At 34.9% G+C, this 21,056-nt stretch overlaps 1 protein-coding gene across 10 annotated transcripts in view; it reads right to left on the bottom strand.

Annotated features, from left to right (window-relative positions):
* ANKS1B (ankyrin repeat and sterile alpha motif domain containing 1B) overlaps window positions 1–21,056 on the bottom strand; it is a 414,231-nt gene that overhangs the window by 281,720 nt on the left and 111,455 nt on the right. For all 10 annotated transcript variants that reach the window (XR_001921711.2, XR_001921712.2, XR_001921713.2 and 7 more), the window contains one exon: window positions 15,899–16,064. Coding sequence is in view for 7 of the 10 variants with exons in the window: in XM_018080496.2 (XP_017935985.1) it covers window positions 15,899–16,064 (166 nt within the window). In the remaining 3 variants the exon portion in view is untranslated. The remainder of the gene's footprint in view (window positions 1–15,898; window positions 16,065–21,056) is intronic.

Genomic DNA, 21,056 nt, shown 5'->3' with positions numbered 1-21,056 from the left:
AACAAAAAAATCACCCAAAAAAGAATGATACATATTGGGGATGTCTGTGATTATTTTTAAATTTCACTTATCAGTGAGAGACCACTGCATGTGGTCATATGCATACCTTAAGATATCATAAAGCTTCTGCTATAACCCAAATAAATAACCAAACTGTGTTGTGTAGAAAAAGCATTCTACTATTACAAATGCAATAGATGATTAATGAATCAGGCTCAAATTATTTCAGAATACAAATCACAAAAGGTGGTGAGAATAAATACACTGAAATAATTTAAATAATACTGGTGATAGCCATACACCCCAGAGATCAAGCTCAGTTAGTAAATAATTTAAGCAGGCTTGAAGATAAACCTTCCAATATTTATCTACCTACAGCTGCAGTGAAAAGCAATTAGTGGAAAAACTATATTTTCATGAGCTTCAGTTCTTCTGAAGTATCAATCTATTAATAAAGCTCTTTATCAGAACACAGAAGTCAAAGAGCTAAACAAAAATTTTAAGCCTGAGAGACAGAAATGGTGTTTAGTTTGCTAGTGTACATTACGCAGCCAAAACTCAGGGAATCTTTAAAGTCTTTGCTGTTCAATTTGAAAGGAATACTGAAACATCTGTACCAGAGTGGACCAGCTAACTAGTCTTATATATTGCTCTGATGATGCCCAAATGACTTGAGAAAGATAAAGGAGATACTGTGGATAATTCTGGAATATCATAATGCAGTTTACAACCATTAACAGCTAATCTGTGGCACTACAGCATCAGAGTTTCTAATAACTCAAAAACCCCAAAAATTTTGTATTTTTTAATTTCCAAATCATCTCTTTTATAATATGCCAAAACAATTTTGCCATATTTTATGTATTTTATTTATACTTAGCATTTTCTTCTGAAAAACACTCAAATTCTACCCTTTATACTAATATTCCTGCATTAGTTTATTTTCTATCTTCTGCAATTTAGATGAAATTATATGTTATAACACTGTTATATATTTAGACATTATTAAGCTTACCTTCTGACTGACAAAGCAGGATTTACATAACTTCTGCTCTGAGTGTTTAGAATCTTCTCGACACTTCAGCATATTTAATTTCGCTACTGTCACAGTTTTCTCTTCTTATTTTGGTTTTAGGTTCTCTAAGATCCACACGCTAGCTTTGCAGATTTTTTAAAATTCTTCCCATTAAGTGTTACCGCTAATACAACCTACTACATTTCTTACAGTCACCACAGATATAGAGTTTGGATATACCAAGGAATTTTTGAGAGCTGCTGTTAACTACATAAAGGAATGATAAAGATAGCACAAACTTTGCATATATTGAAGAGGTATGTTATTTTTTTTTTGCTATTGATAGCAAAGGAATAAACCTCAATTTCTAGACCAAGCAGCTTTGGCCCACTTGTTTGATATAAAGCCAAATCAGTATATTCAGACAAGGAGGAGTATAGCAGGACCGTGGGACAGAAACAAAGAGGGATTATAATTAAGTGGAAATATGGGCAGTTGACAAGTTTTCTTAACATCAAGTTCTTAAAATACGTCAAAGAATTACAATTAAATCCCACTGGAGTACAGGTAAGAATTTAACTAAAACAAAAGGCAGGATTCACACTAGTCCTGTCACTCCTACTGCCAGAACTCCTAGCCACTAACAGCTTCCTAGTGCAAATGTCATTATCCCATTAGAACATGCATCACAAATTTATTCCACGTTGTGTTTATCAGGTTGATATCTAGCAGTTGGACAAGTAATTTATAAAATGTATTGCTTTTTGTTTGCAATGACTTCACAAGGCATTTAACACATTCATTATATTGATTAATAGCAAATCCCTGTTGAAGTTATTACAGGTTGGGTGAGAAAAAGTCTGACAGACAACTTATTTAATTGATCAGAAAAAAGTGTTTTTTTCAAATTTTACTTGCACAATATTCACAGAAAGTTCTTATAACTTTTCAGCATAATGTAAGATATAAACAGATGTAAAAATAATGGAAATGCACTTAGAAAAAAAATTTAGTTTCAAATCCTGTATTACTGGTAAGAAAATGGTTTTAATTGTGCTGAACTATTTATATATCTTCCAGCATGGAGGGAATGATTTCTGAAAGAGAAAGGACATGGAGTAAACAGCTGGAGCTAGACCAGAAGGCATATTCTTACTAACAGAATAACATTTAATACCATCACCCAGAACATGCTACTGCTACTGCTACATACAATGATATACTGTATTACAGAAAGAATCCTGCTCTGGAGCAAAAAAATTTGAAATGGTCCTTCTCAAGACTTCTCCTGCTTTTGGAGAACAATAAAGCAACTGACTGTTAAAATATTCTTTCATGAGTTCTTCCAAATCTGCAGTATTTGAAGGCATATCAGTAAAAAAAAGGAAAAGACTAGTTAGATATCCCGCTGCAGTAGCAAATTATTCTATTATTAATTCCTATTAAAGATACGCTGCATCAATATGTTTGTGGATTGGCAGTACAAATCCATTCCCACCCCATTTTGATATGTACCAAAATCCTACATCTCTTGCATACCTCTAATTTGCTTTTGAGGTAGCATAAAAAGAAAATGGTATAAAAAGAACAAAAATCAAATCCCTGTAAAGTAACAGAAGAAAACTTTTTGGCAGCAAGCTACAGACTGTCATCAGGACTAGCAGATGTAGAAAGGGAGACAGAAGCAGAGAAAATGGAAGTGTTTTTTATTTAACTTAAAATAGAACAGGAAGGATTTTTTTTTTAATTTTTTTACAAAATGCAACACTGATTACTTTCACTAGGAATCAATGTTTTTCTATTTTTTAATCATTTCTGACACTGAATAAAACAAATAAATCTGTTCATTATGTACAAAATTGTTTTATTTTAGCAATTGCTTAATATTTTCACAAATATTTTGATTTTAACAAAATTTAGCAAGCTATGCCAAGATTTCTGCTTTCCAAATGTACTAAAGTTAAAACAAAAGTTTATTAAAAAAACTGCATAGAACATACCCTTTCCCATTAAAAAGTGAGTTCCCAGTGGAACACAGTTAAAGGTATTAAAATATTAAATACAAAAACTTTTTTCACAAAACTACCACATTACTTCTCCATTCCTGGAGAAGTAAAGACACTAGAAATGGGATTTTTTTTTTCTTTCATACTAAAAGATAGTATTTCAGATCTGATTCAGGTCAATGCTGAAATAAAATTCAGTTGATTATATGATATAAGCTAAAATTATATCCCGATTTTGACACAGTCAGTCACAAGAAATATTCTCCTAAAAACTATCATTCAGAAGAACCAGAAAATCTTTTATATAGCTTATTTGATGGTGAGTAAAGGGAAGTATTATTGTTGTTCTATGGCTACTGGAACTGTAGAAAAGAAAGCAAGGTTACGAATTCCATTCATATAAAGCCATCGACTCTTCACTAAAGTATTTGTAAAAGCACAGTAACTGTGTGGCAGTAGATGATCCCTAAAGAGAAGAAATGATGGAGAGCAGGGAGGGGTAGCAGGCACAGCTGTGATGCAAAGGCCTCAGTATCTGCCCGTTAGCAGTGCCACCAAACCATAGTGAACCTTTTGACAAATGATTTTCACCATATAAAAACCCATTAATCCAAACTGATGTCCTTTGGAAAAATATCTCAGGACGTTTTCATCAGAAATACTTCTCTGAGCAGGATGGAAGTCCTGGTGTGTGTTTGCAAGAAAGACTAGGAAAAAAAAACACTGCAGGGCAGGTATCCCACAAAGCTGATTCTCTCAGAAAGTTCATGGGTCCTGCTGAAACTCAACATCATTCTAACAGAACAGGGCAGGGATTGAGTTCATATTTCTTGGTCTGGCATGTAGCTACCACTGAACAGAATTCCCATGTCCCGTGATACAGATACAGTTGCTCATATAGCCTGGTACTTAGGGTTCTCAGTTTGATCTTCCACATCTCAAATAAATGCCCTTATACGGGACATAGAAATAGAAGGGATTGCACAACTCATCAAATCTAATACATAAATTAAAGGCAATCACATAGTAAAAATTGTGCTACAAGACATATAGACTACATCTACAGCAAGTCACGAAATACTCCCTAATAAACTGTATTAATAAACTTGCAACCTTTAATACAAAATATCAAAAAAACCTGAAAAACTACACATGGAGCAGGAGAGATGAGGAACATTTTTAATGTCATAACTTCCAGCAACAGCTGAGAATGTCTAGATGACCCTCATATATGCATATTGCAGTGTCTATCAATTAATCATTCAGAGTTGAGAAGCATCTGAAATTGAGAGACCAAACAGTGGAGAAATTAATCTTCCACAAAAGACAGCTGAGTTCTTCCTGTGATTCAAGATATATCTATATCGCATTTCCAGTGTTTCTGAAAACCAGTTTAGCTTTTTTCATAGTACTTGAACTTTACTGCATTACAGACAGAAGTAAAGCACTAAATCTTGAGCACTGGATCTCTCAAATTATAGAACTCAGTTTCATCTTAATGCAAAATAGCAAAGTGTGCAAAGTCTTGAATATAACAGAATAAAAAGTATGAAGTCCAGACAAGTGGTTCCTCCCAACTTCTAATATGGATTAAGATTCAAAATGAAAAGCTTTGTAGAAATATCAATTTAAGGTTTGTAGAAAATGCACAGGTGCATCAGGAGACACATAATATTAGCTAAATACCTATAGAAAATCTCCATGCAGTGCTATATCCATTTCAAGCTTATATTCTTCTAGAATATAAAAGATTCATGTAAACTGTTAAGGTGAAGTTTTACCATCACTGCTAATATTAGCATTTTGATGAGTTTTATAGAAGTATTATTTCTCATACACCTATTAAATTATTGCCACTTACAAAAGGTACTATCACTTACATCTGCTCAATCATCAAACAATCTCTGCAGCATTCTGAGGTGTAGGATTACTTACCAGAATGGAATATGTTCTGTGTGATCTATATATATTTCAGCCCTAACTCAAAAGTACTTGCAAAGGATGCTGCAACTAATAGTTATTTAACAAAGAAAAACTCGAATCGTACTAAATATATTTGCATATGAGCTTTAAAATGCCAAATACCTGAAAATAATTATGTTCCTTTGAATTATTGTCTGGGTTTGAAAAAGGGGTTTTGTCTGACAGCATGCAGTCAAGTGTATAATGAGATCATTCTAGACAGTAATCACACCAAGATGGATGAAACTTAGCGTTGGTCAGAACGCATACACTTTGATGAGCACTCATTTGCAAAAATTGCCCAAAACTCCTGTGAGAGCTAATTTTTTTCAAATGTATTTTAATGAATTTAAATAAAAAGCAATGAAACATCGGAAAATGTTTAACATATGTCAAGCAGCAGCCTTTTTCTCTCCATTTGCAGAGAAAATATAAGTTAGTCCTCTGGAAAATTAAACTATTTTAACAACATAAACATATTTACTGGAACATAGTGGATGGGTAGAGAGACCTGCATGCCTTTTTATAATGAACTGGTCACGTGGTGTCAGTCATCCCCATGTGCTCTAACTTCAAAAATGACAGAGTGTTTTTAGGAATAACATTTCATTGTTCAGAATATTATCAAAGATGTTATCCAGGGTAGCATATGATGGGAAGCAATTATCCTAATTATATACTAAAAACCTTTTAGAGGAATGATAATGTTCTAAAGGAAAGTACATTAGAGCTGTGAAATGTATGAATTGATGTGGCTTGTGCAACCTCAATTCAGTCTCCTGTGCATATGCATTTTGAAGAAGTCTTTATGATTGTAATGCTGTTTCTCTGCATGACCTCTGCTGCATCAAGGACATAAAGAAGTGGGGGAAATGGACAAGAGAACAAATGAAATTATGGCGTACTACTCTAGAAATGTGGTAGGAGAAATGATATTATAAACCAAGAGATGTGAAATATTTTCCCTAAATATCAAAGAGAAACTCACATGAAACTATACTCATGAAAATATCCAAAGGGAATGTTAAAAGAAAGTTACTAAAGCTAGAAAATTTTAATCAACAGATCCATCTAACTTGTATCCAAGAATTTTAAAAGATCTAGCAGAAGTTATCTCAACAAATGCAGTTGTTTCTTAATAGCATCTGGAATATTGATAAGATTTGAGAAGACTAAAAGGAAGCTAATGGAGGAACCTTAGTCATTATAAGCTTTCAGCCTGAGATCAGAAATAATGGAATAGCTGATATGGATCACCATTAATAATAAATGGTAGGGACATATGTCATGCAAATAAGCATTACTTCAGAAAAACTGGAACTTATTAATTAACCTGCCCTTTTTCAATAAAACTGTAAGTTTTTTTTAATACAGATAAATAGAGTTAATTTGGTATTCTCCTTTATAATACATTTGGGTTAATTATTACATTTGGGCTAATAAACCTTATTCAAGTGGTCTATGTTTGCAATGGAGATAATTTTAAAAATTTAATACTGTATGGTTCCAGATACATGTGCATGAGAAGTATGCACTACCCAAATGAAACAACAAGAGGGGTAACAGTTTTACCCCTCTTTATCCTACAAATACCACTGCAGGTAGTAGATGGGTCAAAAAGTCTACATAAATCTAATTTATTTTAATGCTCCTTGGGATTCTGAAAGCTGCCAGTTAAATGGGCAAGAATCAGCCAAGAAAGCATATTAGAAACAGCAATCACTGAATGCTTTCACTGTCTGCTTCTCAGTTTGTGACAATGAAGTTTTATTTTAGCTTTGATGGATAAATTCTGATCTTTTCAGAAGGCAAGAAGTGAAACAAAAAAAAAAAAAAAGGCAGAACTTCTTTTATTCCCAGTATAACAAAGAATCATTTTTTAACAAAGTGCTTCACCACTCAAATAATTACAAAACTGGAGGATTTCAATTTTCTAGTTATTAATATGAGAATTTCATGATAACACAAGTTTGTCCAAATACAAAATTGCTCTTAGAATAACTAAGGCAACAACTGTGTTAGGGGAACCTATGGCTTCATCTCACACTGCCCAGGACTGCTCAGAGGGGAAGAAGACAGTGGATGAACTGCTATAGAAATTTTCTATCTTCTCTTATTCATTTGTTCTGTTAATACATTTGTAACTGGAGTCACACCCTAATGAAAATTATGCTTATTTTGCACAACAGAAGTTTTTTTTTTTCTCTCCCTTTGTAACTTCTACCAAGAAAGCCAATTCCCACATTGTACAGGAAATCGAAACAATAAAGCATGGATATGCTTTTTTCTTTAAACATTAGATAGTGCACTGTTGGTATATCTACTGAGAGCAAGCTACAGCTATGTCAAGAAAGAATACGGAACAGGACCTGTCTACATAAAGTCTATATGGATCACCTGGACCTGTTTTTTGGATAATACCAGAAACCTGCCTTACCTGAACGACCTATGAACAAACTTCACTGCAGAAAGAATTCTCAGGCTGTCTCACTCACCTTCTGAAACCTACCCAAATACAGTTAGAGTGAGTCACAGCTTTAACATTCTATCACAAAGTGAGTTTAGGGAGGTAGCTAACTGGGCAGAAATCAGTTGCATACCTCACTTACCCATCTATAGCCACTTCCAACTACAACACTGTAATAGATCCTTTAAGAGGTACCTACTGATTTCAGACAAAATCAGAAGAAAAGGGAATTATTCCCACATACAGTACCTCACTTTTCATCTTACAGTACAAGACATTTTTCTTGATCTCATTTAATTGACTAATTCCTAATTCTAATAAAGACTCTTATTCTGGAAGATAATGTATACAATTAAAATCTATCCCAACTGAAATTAACAGTCAAATATATCCTAACATCAGTGACAACAGGAATATATGTCAGCGTCTGAGACTCAGATCACTTGAATACCTACTCAACAAGATCAGCAGGTTAGTAACACCTGTCAACAAAACAGTAATTAACACAGGACCACAGGTGAACTGTGCTCCTCTAGGAGATAGAGTATTAATAGAAAGCATCCTAATCGTATTCCAGAACTATGATAATAATATCAGAAATACAAAAATAGGTCTGAAAATGTCATTATGATTAAGCAAATCTTCCAAGCTCACCACATTTTGGGGGATTTGTACTCTAAGAAAATAAACAGAACTATAAAATGCCAGAAAATACTCAAAACCAGAAAATAAATTATATTTCTATAATTTCTCCGATAGGAACAACAATATCAGCAACACTCTCCCCAGCGAAATGCAAGATAGAAAAACAATTGTATATTTTACTCTTCCATCAGTACTCAATCTTTATTAAAATGTCTCAAGAAATTTAAAAATATGAACTGTAAACCTATGTTAGTGCATTAGACAAAACAGCTTCTGAGAAGAAGCATGCACTTTATACTGTGGCAGTAGGAATGACAATTACAAAATGTGTCATCGCTGAAAGTCAGGAGAAGGTTAGTTTGGTTTCCGATACAGTGTTCTGGCAAAGATTTGTATCTTGAAGCTCCAAATGTGACCCCTACAACTTTATAAATTAACTTGTTAAAAGAAGTAAATTGAGAAATTCTGTACCATAGTTCCTTATGGCTCAAACATAGGTTAAAGGAAGAAAAATAATAGCAGAGAAAAGTATGTACAGGTCTTATAACTAAGAATGGGTACTAGATTTCACTATTAAGAAGTTATTGACTAAAAATACAGCTGAAAAACTGTTTGATAATTTTTAATTTTCACCTTAAAGTAAATTTCACTAAAAAGCAGGTAAATAAACTCTAAATTAAAAAAAATATTTTCAGCTGGACTAAATACCTTTGAAAAAAGGTATCTGTTTTTCAGTTCGATTACTACAGTTCTTCTTATAATGTTTATAATCTCACTCTCCTCTTCTTAAGCAGAAAAAGGGAAGGTTATTAGGGCACTGTATATAGATAATATAATCCAGACTTCTATAGAACCCACTACCTTAAATAGAGGTATACATACAGAAATAAAAAAAAATTATTTGAACACTGTGATACAGAGAACACACCTTTGGAATACCTCCACGCAACACTTCACCACCATTTGGAGTTCTATAGCCACCAAGACAAGGCAGTATAGACAAACAGATATGCATAAGGGTAATAAGAGGTTTTCAGAATAAATCACAGGCTGCCCAAATTTGCCTCTTGAAGAGTTACTGGAGACTTCCAATCTAGCCAATTAGGGCTACTCTGTCTTGACTGCAGCTGGCCATGAATACACTCAGGTTGGAAATGAAAAGGTTCTTAATCACTAGCACAGAAATCAGTGGTTCTAATATAGACTTCTACACAGAGTAACAGGCACAAAATCCCAGCTATTTTTAAGCTGAATCTTGAGAGTTTATTAAAGGAACTACACAAAGGCTAGAACTCTTCTCTCTTTACAGGGAGTATTGTCATCATGTCAGGGCACTGTGAGACTCTTGCTCATTCTTTTCATGGCCTGTGCTACTCTTTCTGTGCTAAACATAAAGGGGGACTACACAGTGTAAAACAACCTGAGACTGCAAAATTTCAGTTAACAATGGGAGAATTTCTCTAAAGCAAAAAATTCCTTAGAAGAGAAACCACTTGCTGCCTAAGAAAACATTCAGCTATTAGGTTGTTATGGAAACACAAGCCTCTTTAATCAGTGATCTATTCCACCAAACCAATGCATGTCTCACATTACAATACACACTAATGCTTTGTGTTCTGTATTGACAAGCTCTGAGTGGCTCTTCACTTCTCATTCAACGTACAGATGAATTATAGTCTTTGGAGATGCTGTCTGCTTGAGTAATAGACAGAAAACTAAGGGATATTTGATTATCATTCATATATCATTACAGAATATTCAGACAGTAATTTCTTGGAAGGGACCCTCGAGGATCGTCAAAGTCCAACTCCTGGCCCTGCACAGGACAGCCCCAAGAATCACACCATGTGCCTGAGAGCATTGTCCAAACACTTCTTGAACTCTGGCAGGCTTGGTGCTGTGAGGTCCTGAAGCACTGGTAAGCTTTAATGGCCCTGCCTTTAATGGCCCAGCTTTCCAAGGTTCTTCATTCACGTCCCCTTTTCTGAAGACATCATTTCAGCTCAGTCTGAGGCCTTTAGCTCCTGCTAAAGCTAAGCTGAAGCAGTGCCCATCTTGTGCTTAGGCCTTTGCTCTGTGTATCCAGACCTCAACTCATGGGCTGACTTCCCAGTATGATCTTGGACTCGGACTTGCCATCATGAACTTTCCTGGCCATCACCAAACCCGATCCTGACCTGCATATTGACTTTCTAGCTTGAATTTAGACCTACCCTCCTCAGCACAAACTTGCTTGTCGATCAGCTCTCGGCTGAAGTTCACCATGATCTCTAGGTCTACCCTGCTCATGGGTGTTGAGACAGGGCTCTGCCTAGTGAGGCCTCTGCCCTGTCAGCCATGGTAGTGCCCTTCACTCCTACCTCTCCCTCCCTGAAGGGGCACCTGGACCCCGCTGCTCCTTAACACATCAGGCCTGAGTCTTAGTGCCTAGAAAATTCAGCACTGATAGTAGATAGTACCGGTTTTGAATATGCACTGCAATATCAAAAGCTTTCATGCATGATCAGTTGCTTAAGAAACATTTGTGTCACATTAGGCTGAATTACACAGACTCTAGCTATTTTCAGCTGGTTCTAGACCAACTGAATTGCAGTTACTCTGATAAGAGACTCCCTCCATTAATATGTTCTTCTCTACACAACTAAGATGATTTTTCTTGATCACAGAAAATATTTAATCATGAGGAGTTTTACTTTGGGTCATGTGTTTAAATGCACTATATCCCGCTATCTCTGGTTTTAAAAGCATACTTAAATGAAATACAGCTCTATTATTGGTCCTTCTGTTAGAAGCAATTTGTGAGTGGTCTTTAGAAAGGTTAGTGTGTGACCCTTCAGATCAATTAGAGTTTCAAAGTGATGAAGCATGGGTAACTAAGGTTAGCCTCTTGAAATTCCATTCATCCAGGCAATTTTGTATATCCAGCAGTGTGACAATTCCTTTTTGTGGCCACTTTGCACTGCTTTGCTTATAACTAGAATATAACTGCACAAAAGTGAAGGTATAAATTCATCAAGTAAGAAAATATATATTTGCAATCTTAGTATCAGTCTGGAGAATTGAAGTGTCCAAATACTGAGGACTACTGAAGTCAAACAGAAACTGATGATCTGAGAAACCGAAGTTTATTTATCAAGTCAAGTATTTGATGATTTTGGAAACCAGGTAAAAGACACATGTTTTAATTTTAATTTTCATAAAAATGTTATGACAGTTAGGCTCTTTTTTCCAATTCAGGTTTCTCGAGAATTGTCTCCTAGATATATATAAGACTTGTAACACACTGTTATACAAGTAGACACAGGAATGCAAGCAGAGGTGATCTGACATACTGGCTACAAAGTTTCAGGTTCATTTTCACCATAGTGACAGGAGAGGGATCCTAGGCTGAGAAAGTAAAAAAAAAAACCCTAATATTGCAATAGATTGGTCAACTTGGGAACAGTTTGATATGTTGTAATGATTCAGTGACAACTATTTTTTGTTAATTTCCCTGCTGTGATTATGAGGCTATAAGAAGAAGATACAGTTAATTACAGATTTATTAACTGTATGATCTTCCTTAAAAGTTACCTACATCTAAGCACAAATCAAGTGATTTTTTTAAATAACAGAAACATCATGATTGACAACAGCAAGACTGCTCCAAAGTACACTTAGTTGGGTGAAGGACTCACTAATAGCTACTATCTCTTCCTTTACATTTCAACTTCTTGCCTCATATTTGCCTGCTACAGGCTAGTGGCAACACGTCCCACACCTAAGGACAATTTTTATCCCTGACAGAAGCCAAATCTTACATATAACTGGGTAATTATATGAGAGCTATCTTTAAAATCACTGACTTGGGAATTGCTGACTATGCAGTGGCTGAGAGCTCAGCATAAGTGAAGCCCCACAGCATTTACCTTACTTCTCGGCTGAATTTTGCAGCCCACACTGAGTTCTGCATTGCTACACTCAGCTGTTTCCAGAGTTGAAGATGGCTCATTAAGGTCTCCTAAACCTGCTGCCACAGTGAAGTAACGTAACTAAAAAAAATGGGTCCTTGAACTAGGATTCTCTTATCCAAGCATGATTTTCATGCATCTTGTTATTGAGATACTTTATTAAAACCTTTGTTAATCTGTATGAACAGATAAAATTTCCCAAAGAAGGTTGTTGTGGGTTTTTTTTTCCACAAGTTATCTATGAGAAACAGAGTTTTAAAAGTCCTTTCTGATTCCTAATGATACTCAATGAGACTAAAAATACTTTAATTACTACTGGTCATCACTCAGTATTATTAAAAATTTAGCAAAAATATAGACTACCACCTGGCCTCACTTATAGGGAGTTTCTGCAGTACAAATTATAAAGGCAAATATATTCTCTCTACTGGGTAGGGATATGCAATTAACTCCAATTAAGAAAAAAAAAGTTAACATTTATTCTCTAATGTAGCTCAGACTTCATTCAACATTTCCTAAATAAAGTATATGACATTATGAGGTGCAAGGATGGACTGTGGTACAGAATGTCCAAGCTACCAAAGGTTCAAGTTAGGTCTGTTAGGGTCTTCAACAGTAGAGACCCAAAGGTAGCATGGTGATGCACCTAAGCTGCTGCTACCAGTATTCTGGACTCTAGATAGCTGATCAAAACCACACTAACTTGATGAAGATACTTAATAATGCCTACTTTACCATTAGAATTATCCAGAGGTTTGAGCTTTAGCCATTTATTCAAAGTTTACACCTTTTCCAAGATGATTTGTTACTGTAGTTCACAAAATTTCATTACATCCCTAAAAGCAAAAGGGCAATACTAATGCATGCCTTACGAACTAATAAAATTTTATGACTATTTTTCAAGGTTAAATATATCGTGTGACTTCTTTTTTAAATGGAAGGGCAGTGTAAAATTAAAATGAGCAGCAGAAATATCTAGTTTAAGGAATAAGAATACTGACCTGAACAGCCCAACAGAAGAATCAGTAAGACTGATTTGTGAACCAATTACTTTGTAAAATTCATTTTAAGACATTGATCTACAAAATTTATATTTTACTTAGCAGAAAAAATTACTGCAAAGACTGCAGTATTTCAAGAATCTTCCTATCACATCTTAATTATTATTTTAAAGGCAGAAATGTCAAGGGATACCAACACACTTTGCCAAATTTGACTGATCAATCTATCACAGAAACAAAGAACAGTTTAACTTGAACTCAGTCACATTTCCGGTCTTTATTACTCTTACATTTGTCCTAATTAGAAACAAGTGCTTTAACTGCCAGCATAAACCAATAATGTAACTGTTCATCTTCCTATATAAACCTAATTTCTTACAAACAGACATAAAACTAACACAACACAGAATTTCAGAAGTAGAAGTAATGAACTTTGTGACTACTTTTATTTGCTTTCTATTCAGTTTTTCTCCCTGATATCTAAGAAATATTTACCACTCGGTATATGGGGTTCTCATCCTCTGCAATTCCCTACCAGTTCAACAACAAAATTTTGGAGAACTACAGAGCAGTCTGGGTTTTTTCCCCAGTAGATCAGAGAATGACGATTGGCAAGGTGACTATTCCCAACCTGTTATAAGTTGATCACACTGTCCTACCACCTAGGGAAAGGAGACTGACAGATGCAATTTTATGTTCAAAGTGCTACTTCATGCTCTATAAAGAACTCTACATTATGACACAGTACAGAACTTTGAAACAGTATTCCCAAAGTCAGCATGTCTCAGTGACACAAAAACAGGGCAATTCAGGAAATAAAAGTATGCAAATCAGATATTTCTTTTAAATAAATTATCTCTATAATCATACATAACTTATTCAAGCAATAAATTTATATGACCTAAAGTGGCAGGGCAACATTCACATACACATAGTGCTAAATACCTTATAACTGAGGGGGACATGATTTACTAATTTGGGCCATTTGCAGTACAAGATAATCGCCAACATGATTCCAGATATGGCTTGCAAGCCAGGCCAGTTAGAAAACTTTAACATTTATAGCTTAAAATAAAATCACATTTTAAAATCTGCTTATCTACACATCCAAATGTTCTTCCCAATAAAATGCCAAGGAAAATATCACAGTGGTATATGGAAAACTAAGACAGAAGGAATTACAGGACATTTGTATTGTCAACTCATTGATCTTGTTAGTTCTTATAAATATTATGGGTGCCCTCATGACTGTCCTACAGCTTCTGAGGTTATACTCTGGGCCTCTGATACACACTATATTTAACCTTACACAAAACAAATTTCCAGATTAAGACCTAAAAATGTCCTTTTTAGGATCTGTGTTTCAGACTGATCTTAATGGATTTACTATGTCTAAGAAAAATGCTTGTGTTCAGCAGACAGCACGCTTCCAAATCCTGGTATTTTAACTAGTGAAAACTCTATCTTTTCTTAAAATACTAGTTACAATGGAAAACTTTTTTCTTGAGCCTCTCTCCCTACCAATTTACTGGATAGGGGTATGGCAGTCTTTCCAGTGCAATATATATGTTTATTGTGATTAATCAAGTAGAAGTTTGGGGGGGGGAAAGTTAATTTGGCATTTTCTTCCTTTACTGAACAACAACCCACGATATTGTCCTGCACAGATTGATTATTTTTTAGATTATCAGAGCCAAAACAGTCAGTAAAGTAAGCCTTCAGTGACACAAGTAGTCATGCTGATGTTCAAAGTCAAATTCTGGTCCATTCTGTGCAATATGCTATAAAGCTCCTATCCTATTTTGTGCCGCCTCTCAGACTGCTGTTTATAATGTAGATTGCCTCAAGTCTTTTTTAGCCCAAATTTAGTGGAGAGGTGGCAATTACGATCCACTTCACCTTACCCTGCAGACACCAAAGCTCTGTCTTCATATCTGCCCTTATATATTATGCCCAATATAGCTCTGGCACTCTTCCAATACTAGTTCAGCTGTGAGATCAAGAAGGTGCTTCCCCTTACACAGACATGATGTTAGTCAACAAGCATCTGTCATTCTCCTATACTCTTGTATATTACCCAAATCATGATTCATAATCAAGATAGCACAGGTCGAAAAGTCAATTGCCTGTTTCAAATAGGTCTCTGCTGCTGAGAACTGTCATTTGTCAAAGTAGACTCCCAGTTTAATTACTTACAGAGAAATTACTATATTCTGAAATTTCTGTACCAGGTGGTGACTAATCAAGAGTTCAAACAAGGGTGATGGAAGAGATCATATAATTTTGGCGAATATAAACAGACTCCTTACACATAATATCATGCATCTGACTTAGCACAATTCTATTGTTTTTAAACTGCTTTAACTCATTGCTGTTCAAACCTTTATATAATACAAACAACAGTCTGTCAAAATGTCATTTAATATTTTTCTCAATTCTCAGCCACTAATTTTCAAAAATGGAGCAGATCTTCCTTTCTGTAACATGAAAACGCAAAGCACTTTACATTTTGAACTAGTTCTATAATGTTGCTAAGCACTTCATTAAGAAAAACAATAGCTTGGTAAATAGATTCCCACAAAAGGCTGGGCTTAAAGAAACTCTATTTCTAATTTGGCTTTTGGCAACCTTCCTATCTAGGAAAGTATTTAAACCTCTGCTTTGTTTTCCCTTCTACAACTTTTTGCTATTAATCTTTATTCTGATGTTAAGCTCTCACGGTAGCTAATGGAAGACTATAATCATGCTGTGGTAAGTAAACAGAGTACTGTATGCTTAAAAATATAAACCTATACCTTCTATAACATTACACTTACACCAATGACTATGTAAAGGATTATTTGGTGATTTACCTGGTCTTGAGGAAGGAACTCTTGCTATCTCTAGGGAACAAGGCTTTTTGGTCACTGCTACGTCTATCGAATCACAATGACTGCTGTCATTTTCTGAAGGAACTGCATCCAGAGGTACAGAGGATATTGCTTCCAATGCATAACCTCTCTTCTTTGAATAAGATTCCTGAAATGCAAAAATTCAAGCAGGTAAGAGAGATATTTCTCAGATGACACAGGAAAAGAACCAGGGTCAATAACTCTAGCTAGTCGGGTTTAAAATTCAACAAATTAAATACCACATTCTGTTGAAATCCAAATTGTAACAGACTGGAAGAACTACTTGGATTCTAGAAGACAACATTTCTGTTTCTTTAAATTTTTGTGTAATATAATGCTTGTTTAATTTACAGAAAAACTTTATTCATCAAACTTGGTATTTAGTGAAATATATAACTGGTCTTGGTATTTAGTGAAAGCTGTATAACTGGTCTTACCATATCTGCTTTGCTAGGTTCTAATTCAGGAGATGTCTTTTTTTTTTTTTAATTATATCTCATGAGAGTGAAAATTACATTAACGACTGCAATTACTTTCTCTTCAGGGATGGGTTTGCAGTATGTTTATATTATATATAAGAAAACTAAAAATATGCCTTCTACATTAGGATGGCAGAATCCCAGTTTGTGAATGAAGATGAAATACTGCTCTACATTTGAGCAAAATAATGATGAAAGGTCCCTTAACAGTGATATATATATATAAAATTCTACTCATTAGCAAATGTTGAGGGAGGGAAAAAAGGAATTCGATGTTTTGCTGGTACAGTAAACAGTCCAATCCAGCAGACTGTCTCTGCCTTAGAATGTGAATAAGAAGACAATATACAGCTTCACCAAAGTTTCTTGATTTGTGATTTTTTTCTTTTTAATCCCAGTAGAAAGCAATTGCTCGGGCAAAGACACGCTTTCATTTCTTTCTTACACTGGACATGTGGATGTCTTGGAAAGTCAAGCATCAGACATAAATCAAATATGATATAATAAAAAGCAAAAGGCAAGAAAGCACCCTGACAGTTATATACTATCATAGCCCTACTCAGAAAATGATGAAAGAATGTGATGACTAGAACAAAATGTGGAAGAACAATTTCCTCACCAAGAACTTATGTTACCTAAGTAAACTATGGCTGTAGGTAACAGTGACTTTTCAGGAAAATGATTTATACTGTTAGCAGATCATTACATCACTGAATTTTTTTAGGTATTTATTTTTTTTCTGGTCACTTTGGTCATCTGATCTTCATATGAGAATTCATAGTCTGGTAATAATTCAAGGCCTCTTGAAGGATAGGGTTGAGACGGCAGCAACAGGAGCTTCACTTCAAAATTCTACTTGATGACTTCAGTTGAGACAGATTTAAATTCTAAGCTAAACCACCACAACTAAAGAACTTTAAAATGAATACTGGAAACAGTGAACAGGGAAAAAATCATATCAAATAAAATAAACAGATACTAACAAGCATTTGTAATTAAAAAGATTACAAGATTGCTGGTCGGCGTTCAAAAAACATGTCTGAAAGCAGGATGTGATTGTGTCTCTACCTCTTTTACTCTATCCAGTTCATATCTAGTCAGAGTATGAGCTTTTTGCATTAGTAATCCCACAGATATAAACTAATAGTAAGTAGTTTTAGCTAGCAGACTCTAAAGACGTAACAAGGAATTATAAAAGTTTGTAAGTGGCCTTCCTGCAGCTCCAAATATAACTTTTTTAACTTAAGCCATTTCATTCCTAAATTGATAGATAATTATTGAGAGGCATCAAAGCAGCTGAAGTGCAATGGCAGGACAAAAGGAGTCCTTCCTACCTTGAAAAAAAAAGGAATTCCTACATTGTCCATTTAAGTCTGCTCTAAAAAAACAGAGGCAAAAAATTATTTACCAAAGCAATGACCAGAACAGCAGATCCCAATTTAATCCTTGTATTCTTCTAGAAGCTTGCATTTCAGTCAGAATGCCAAAACCTTAATAATAGTATATCTGCCTAGAGAAGCACATGAAGAAACACTGCAGTCTTAAAATTGTCACCAAACACCAAAGTGAAACTCTTCTCAGATCCTGAATTTGGCTACATTAAAAAAAACCTTTAAAAATTATATACTAAACATTAGAATAGAAATTGGATCATACTTTGTCACCCAATATTCTGTCTGTAAAGGCAGCCAACAGTACTGACCTAGAGAACAGTGAAACCACCATGGGACCAGGACAAGCACGGAGTGATGCTTCTCATCCTGCAACACTTTGAAGGTCTCACATTTCATAATCAAAAGGTGCTGACTTTGTTTTGCATGTCTACCAATCCAACTTTCTAAAATGCTTCTAAAATTACCTTCTCAAGTTACTTTCAGAGCTCACGTTCCTTTTTACAGTTTGCAGGCACCGCATTTTGGTTTCAGCTATCTCACCAAGTTTGATTTCGCTAATTCTTACACTTTAGAAGGCAATGAACAGTTGTTCTTTACTTATCTTCTATTTATGCTTCCCTTGTCTTCTCCTTTAGGGACTGAGAAATACTAACTTACACACCCAGCTGTTCCAGGATTTTGACCACCCCTGTCACTGCTCACCCTCTCAGCCTTCAGTGATGTAACAAGGATCAGATTTTCACATGGCATTCAAGATGAGGGCTCACCAAGTAGGCATACTGTCATAATGATGTTCCCTCTTTTGTACTCTACTCCTTTCCTAATTACTTTTAACATTCAGTTTGGTTTTCTGAACATTATTGAATATTTTGTAATTAACACTGCACAAATATAAACGTCAGTGGAGAATAACTAAAAATGATGGGGTTACTGAGAAAATGGTTGGAATGTAAATTACAGGTAAGTAAATTCTTCCTAAATATCTCCCTAATAAAGCAAATATGATAATAGTATGCCCAGTAGTAAGAGTCAAAAAGGAATTAAGACTTTAACAAGTCTAGAATTCTATCAAGTGATTACATGAAGACAACAAACCTTAATTAAAAATTCCATACGTAGGAAATTCTCTTTGCTGCAGAAAAGCATTGTAAAGTCTTCTGATTGTTGCAGTGTGTTTTCCATTTTGCTGGTCCTGAACATTTCTAGAAATTTTTAGGATCTAAACTATTTCAATTTAGATGTTAGCAGATGACATAACATTGTCTACAAATATCAGGGATAAAGCAATGTGATTCTGTTTTTTTCTAAGATTAAAAGCATTCTTAATAATATCTTCAGCATTCTTCTCAATAATATGGGTTCTATTGTCTCACCTCACCAAGTGCCATAACCAGTAACTTTACAGTAATTCTACATGTCCAAGTTATCATCTTCATAATAAAACCTTCTAAAAATAATTTTCCATTATCTTTAGTCCTGAAATCAAAATAATCTGTGTAATTTTTGTTTTAAAAATAGAGATTATTCCATCTCAAATTTCTGTCAACTATTCCAAAATGTTGAAAATGAGACATGTAACTGAATACCACTATCAAGTCAGAATTAGTCCTTACTTGAAATTGCAACTTCATAAAAGTAATGTGCTGGGCTTCTAGCAGATTAAAATAAGTCTTTTTTGTGGAAAGGATAAAAATACATACACAATAGAAGTAATAAAAAAAAGAGAAGATAGAGAGATAGAGAGTGGATGAGTCACTGGGATAGCATTAGAGAACAGTCACCCATACGGATAAAATCTAAAGTAGATTTTTGTCTTGTAGAAAGAAACAGCAATGTGACAGTGAAGTTGCAGAGCACATGCCAGGGACACACTGTGGGCCTTATTCACAGGCCTCCGGGTTTTTTCTGAGCATATGCTTGATAGTATAATACCTATGAAATGTTATCTGAAACCTTAACAGGACTAAAAGATTGTTTATCAGTGGGAAAGAATTTGCTTCTAAAATATCTATATGTCCATTGCAAAGGGTTATATACAGTTGTGAAACAATATGCCATAACACGACTAAATCTTCAAAAACTACATGATGTTGAGTTAGACCTTTTTCCCACGTTTTTGCCAGATTTCTATCTACTCTTGCTTCTGCCTTCTATATACTATTGCATTTCTTTTAAGAATCAAACTGAATAATGTATACTTAAGGACTGAGATATAAGCAGTATATACAAATTTGTGTTTGTATGAGCTATGAATAAAATGACAGAGGTTCAGCAGGCATCTAATCTGAACAGACACTCTGACAAGAAGATAGAATTTGTACTTAACAGAAAATTTTCAATTCTTCCATCCCCTTTCCTATAGAAATCAGGTCAGTTGAAGCTTTAATACTTCCCTGGAACACGGGACAACACACCAGAGTCAGACATGACTTTCCTCTTAAAGGAGAAATAAACTCATAAATGTAGAAAGGAGGAATGCAATACATCTGACATCTTTAAAAATATTTTCTTTCATTTATGTAGACAATGAAGAACTGCTACTAAACTCTGACATACCCCTTGAGATCCTTTTCCCCTGGCTTGCTGCATGCCAGAGGACCAGCATGAAGAATCCAAGTGACTTTCCTTCTACCATAGTGGGATAAATTCTGCCTAGTTCTTCTTAAGAGAGTACTGTGAGACTTAATTAATTAAAACTGTGGAGAATTCTTGATTCTCAACACTCCATCAACCCAAAGCTGATGATTACAATGAGAGTGAGCAATGAATATTGCATTTATCCCATTTATGTCATAGAATCATAGAATTATAGAATGGTTTGGGTTAGAAGGGACCTTTAAAGGTACTCTAGTCCAGCCCCCTGCAATGAGCAGGATGTCTTCAAGTAGACCAGATTACTCAGAGCCCAATCCAATCTGATCTTGAATGTTTCCACATATGTGGCATCTACCACCTCCCCTGGGAAACCTGTTAAGAGTGTTTCACCATGCTCATCATAAAAAATTTCTTCCTTACATCTAGTCTGAGTGTATTTGCATCAAACATATTTCTTGACATTTGTAAACAGACTGATGTATAATATTATTGAGTTGGGACATTTCACACTGAAAAATTAATGATAAGTAATCGAAGGTTGCTGAGAGGAATGAAGAATTCAAGAAAGAAAGAAGTTCTGACCAGTGACCAAAGATAATTAGGACAGTTTTTTGACATGCAGCAAGTCGTGGGGGAACTGAACCTGAAGGG

Source organism: Manacus vitellinus, unplaced genomic scaffold, assembly GCF_001715985.3.
Source record: "Manacus vitellinus isolate BGI_N305 unplaced genomic scaffold, ASM171598v3 scaffold_5_pilon, whole genome shotgun sequence".
NCBI classification, from domain to species: domain Eukaryota; kingdom Metazoa; phylum Chordata; class Aves; order Passeriformes; family Pipridae; genus Manacus; species Manacus vitellinus.
Note: the sequence above shows the minus strand (reverse complement) of the source record. Positions and strands in the feature narration are given on the sequence as shown.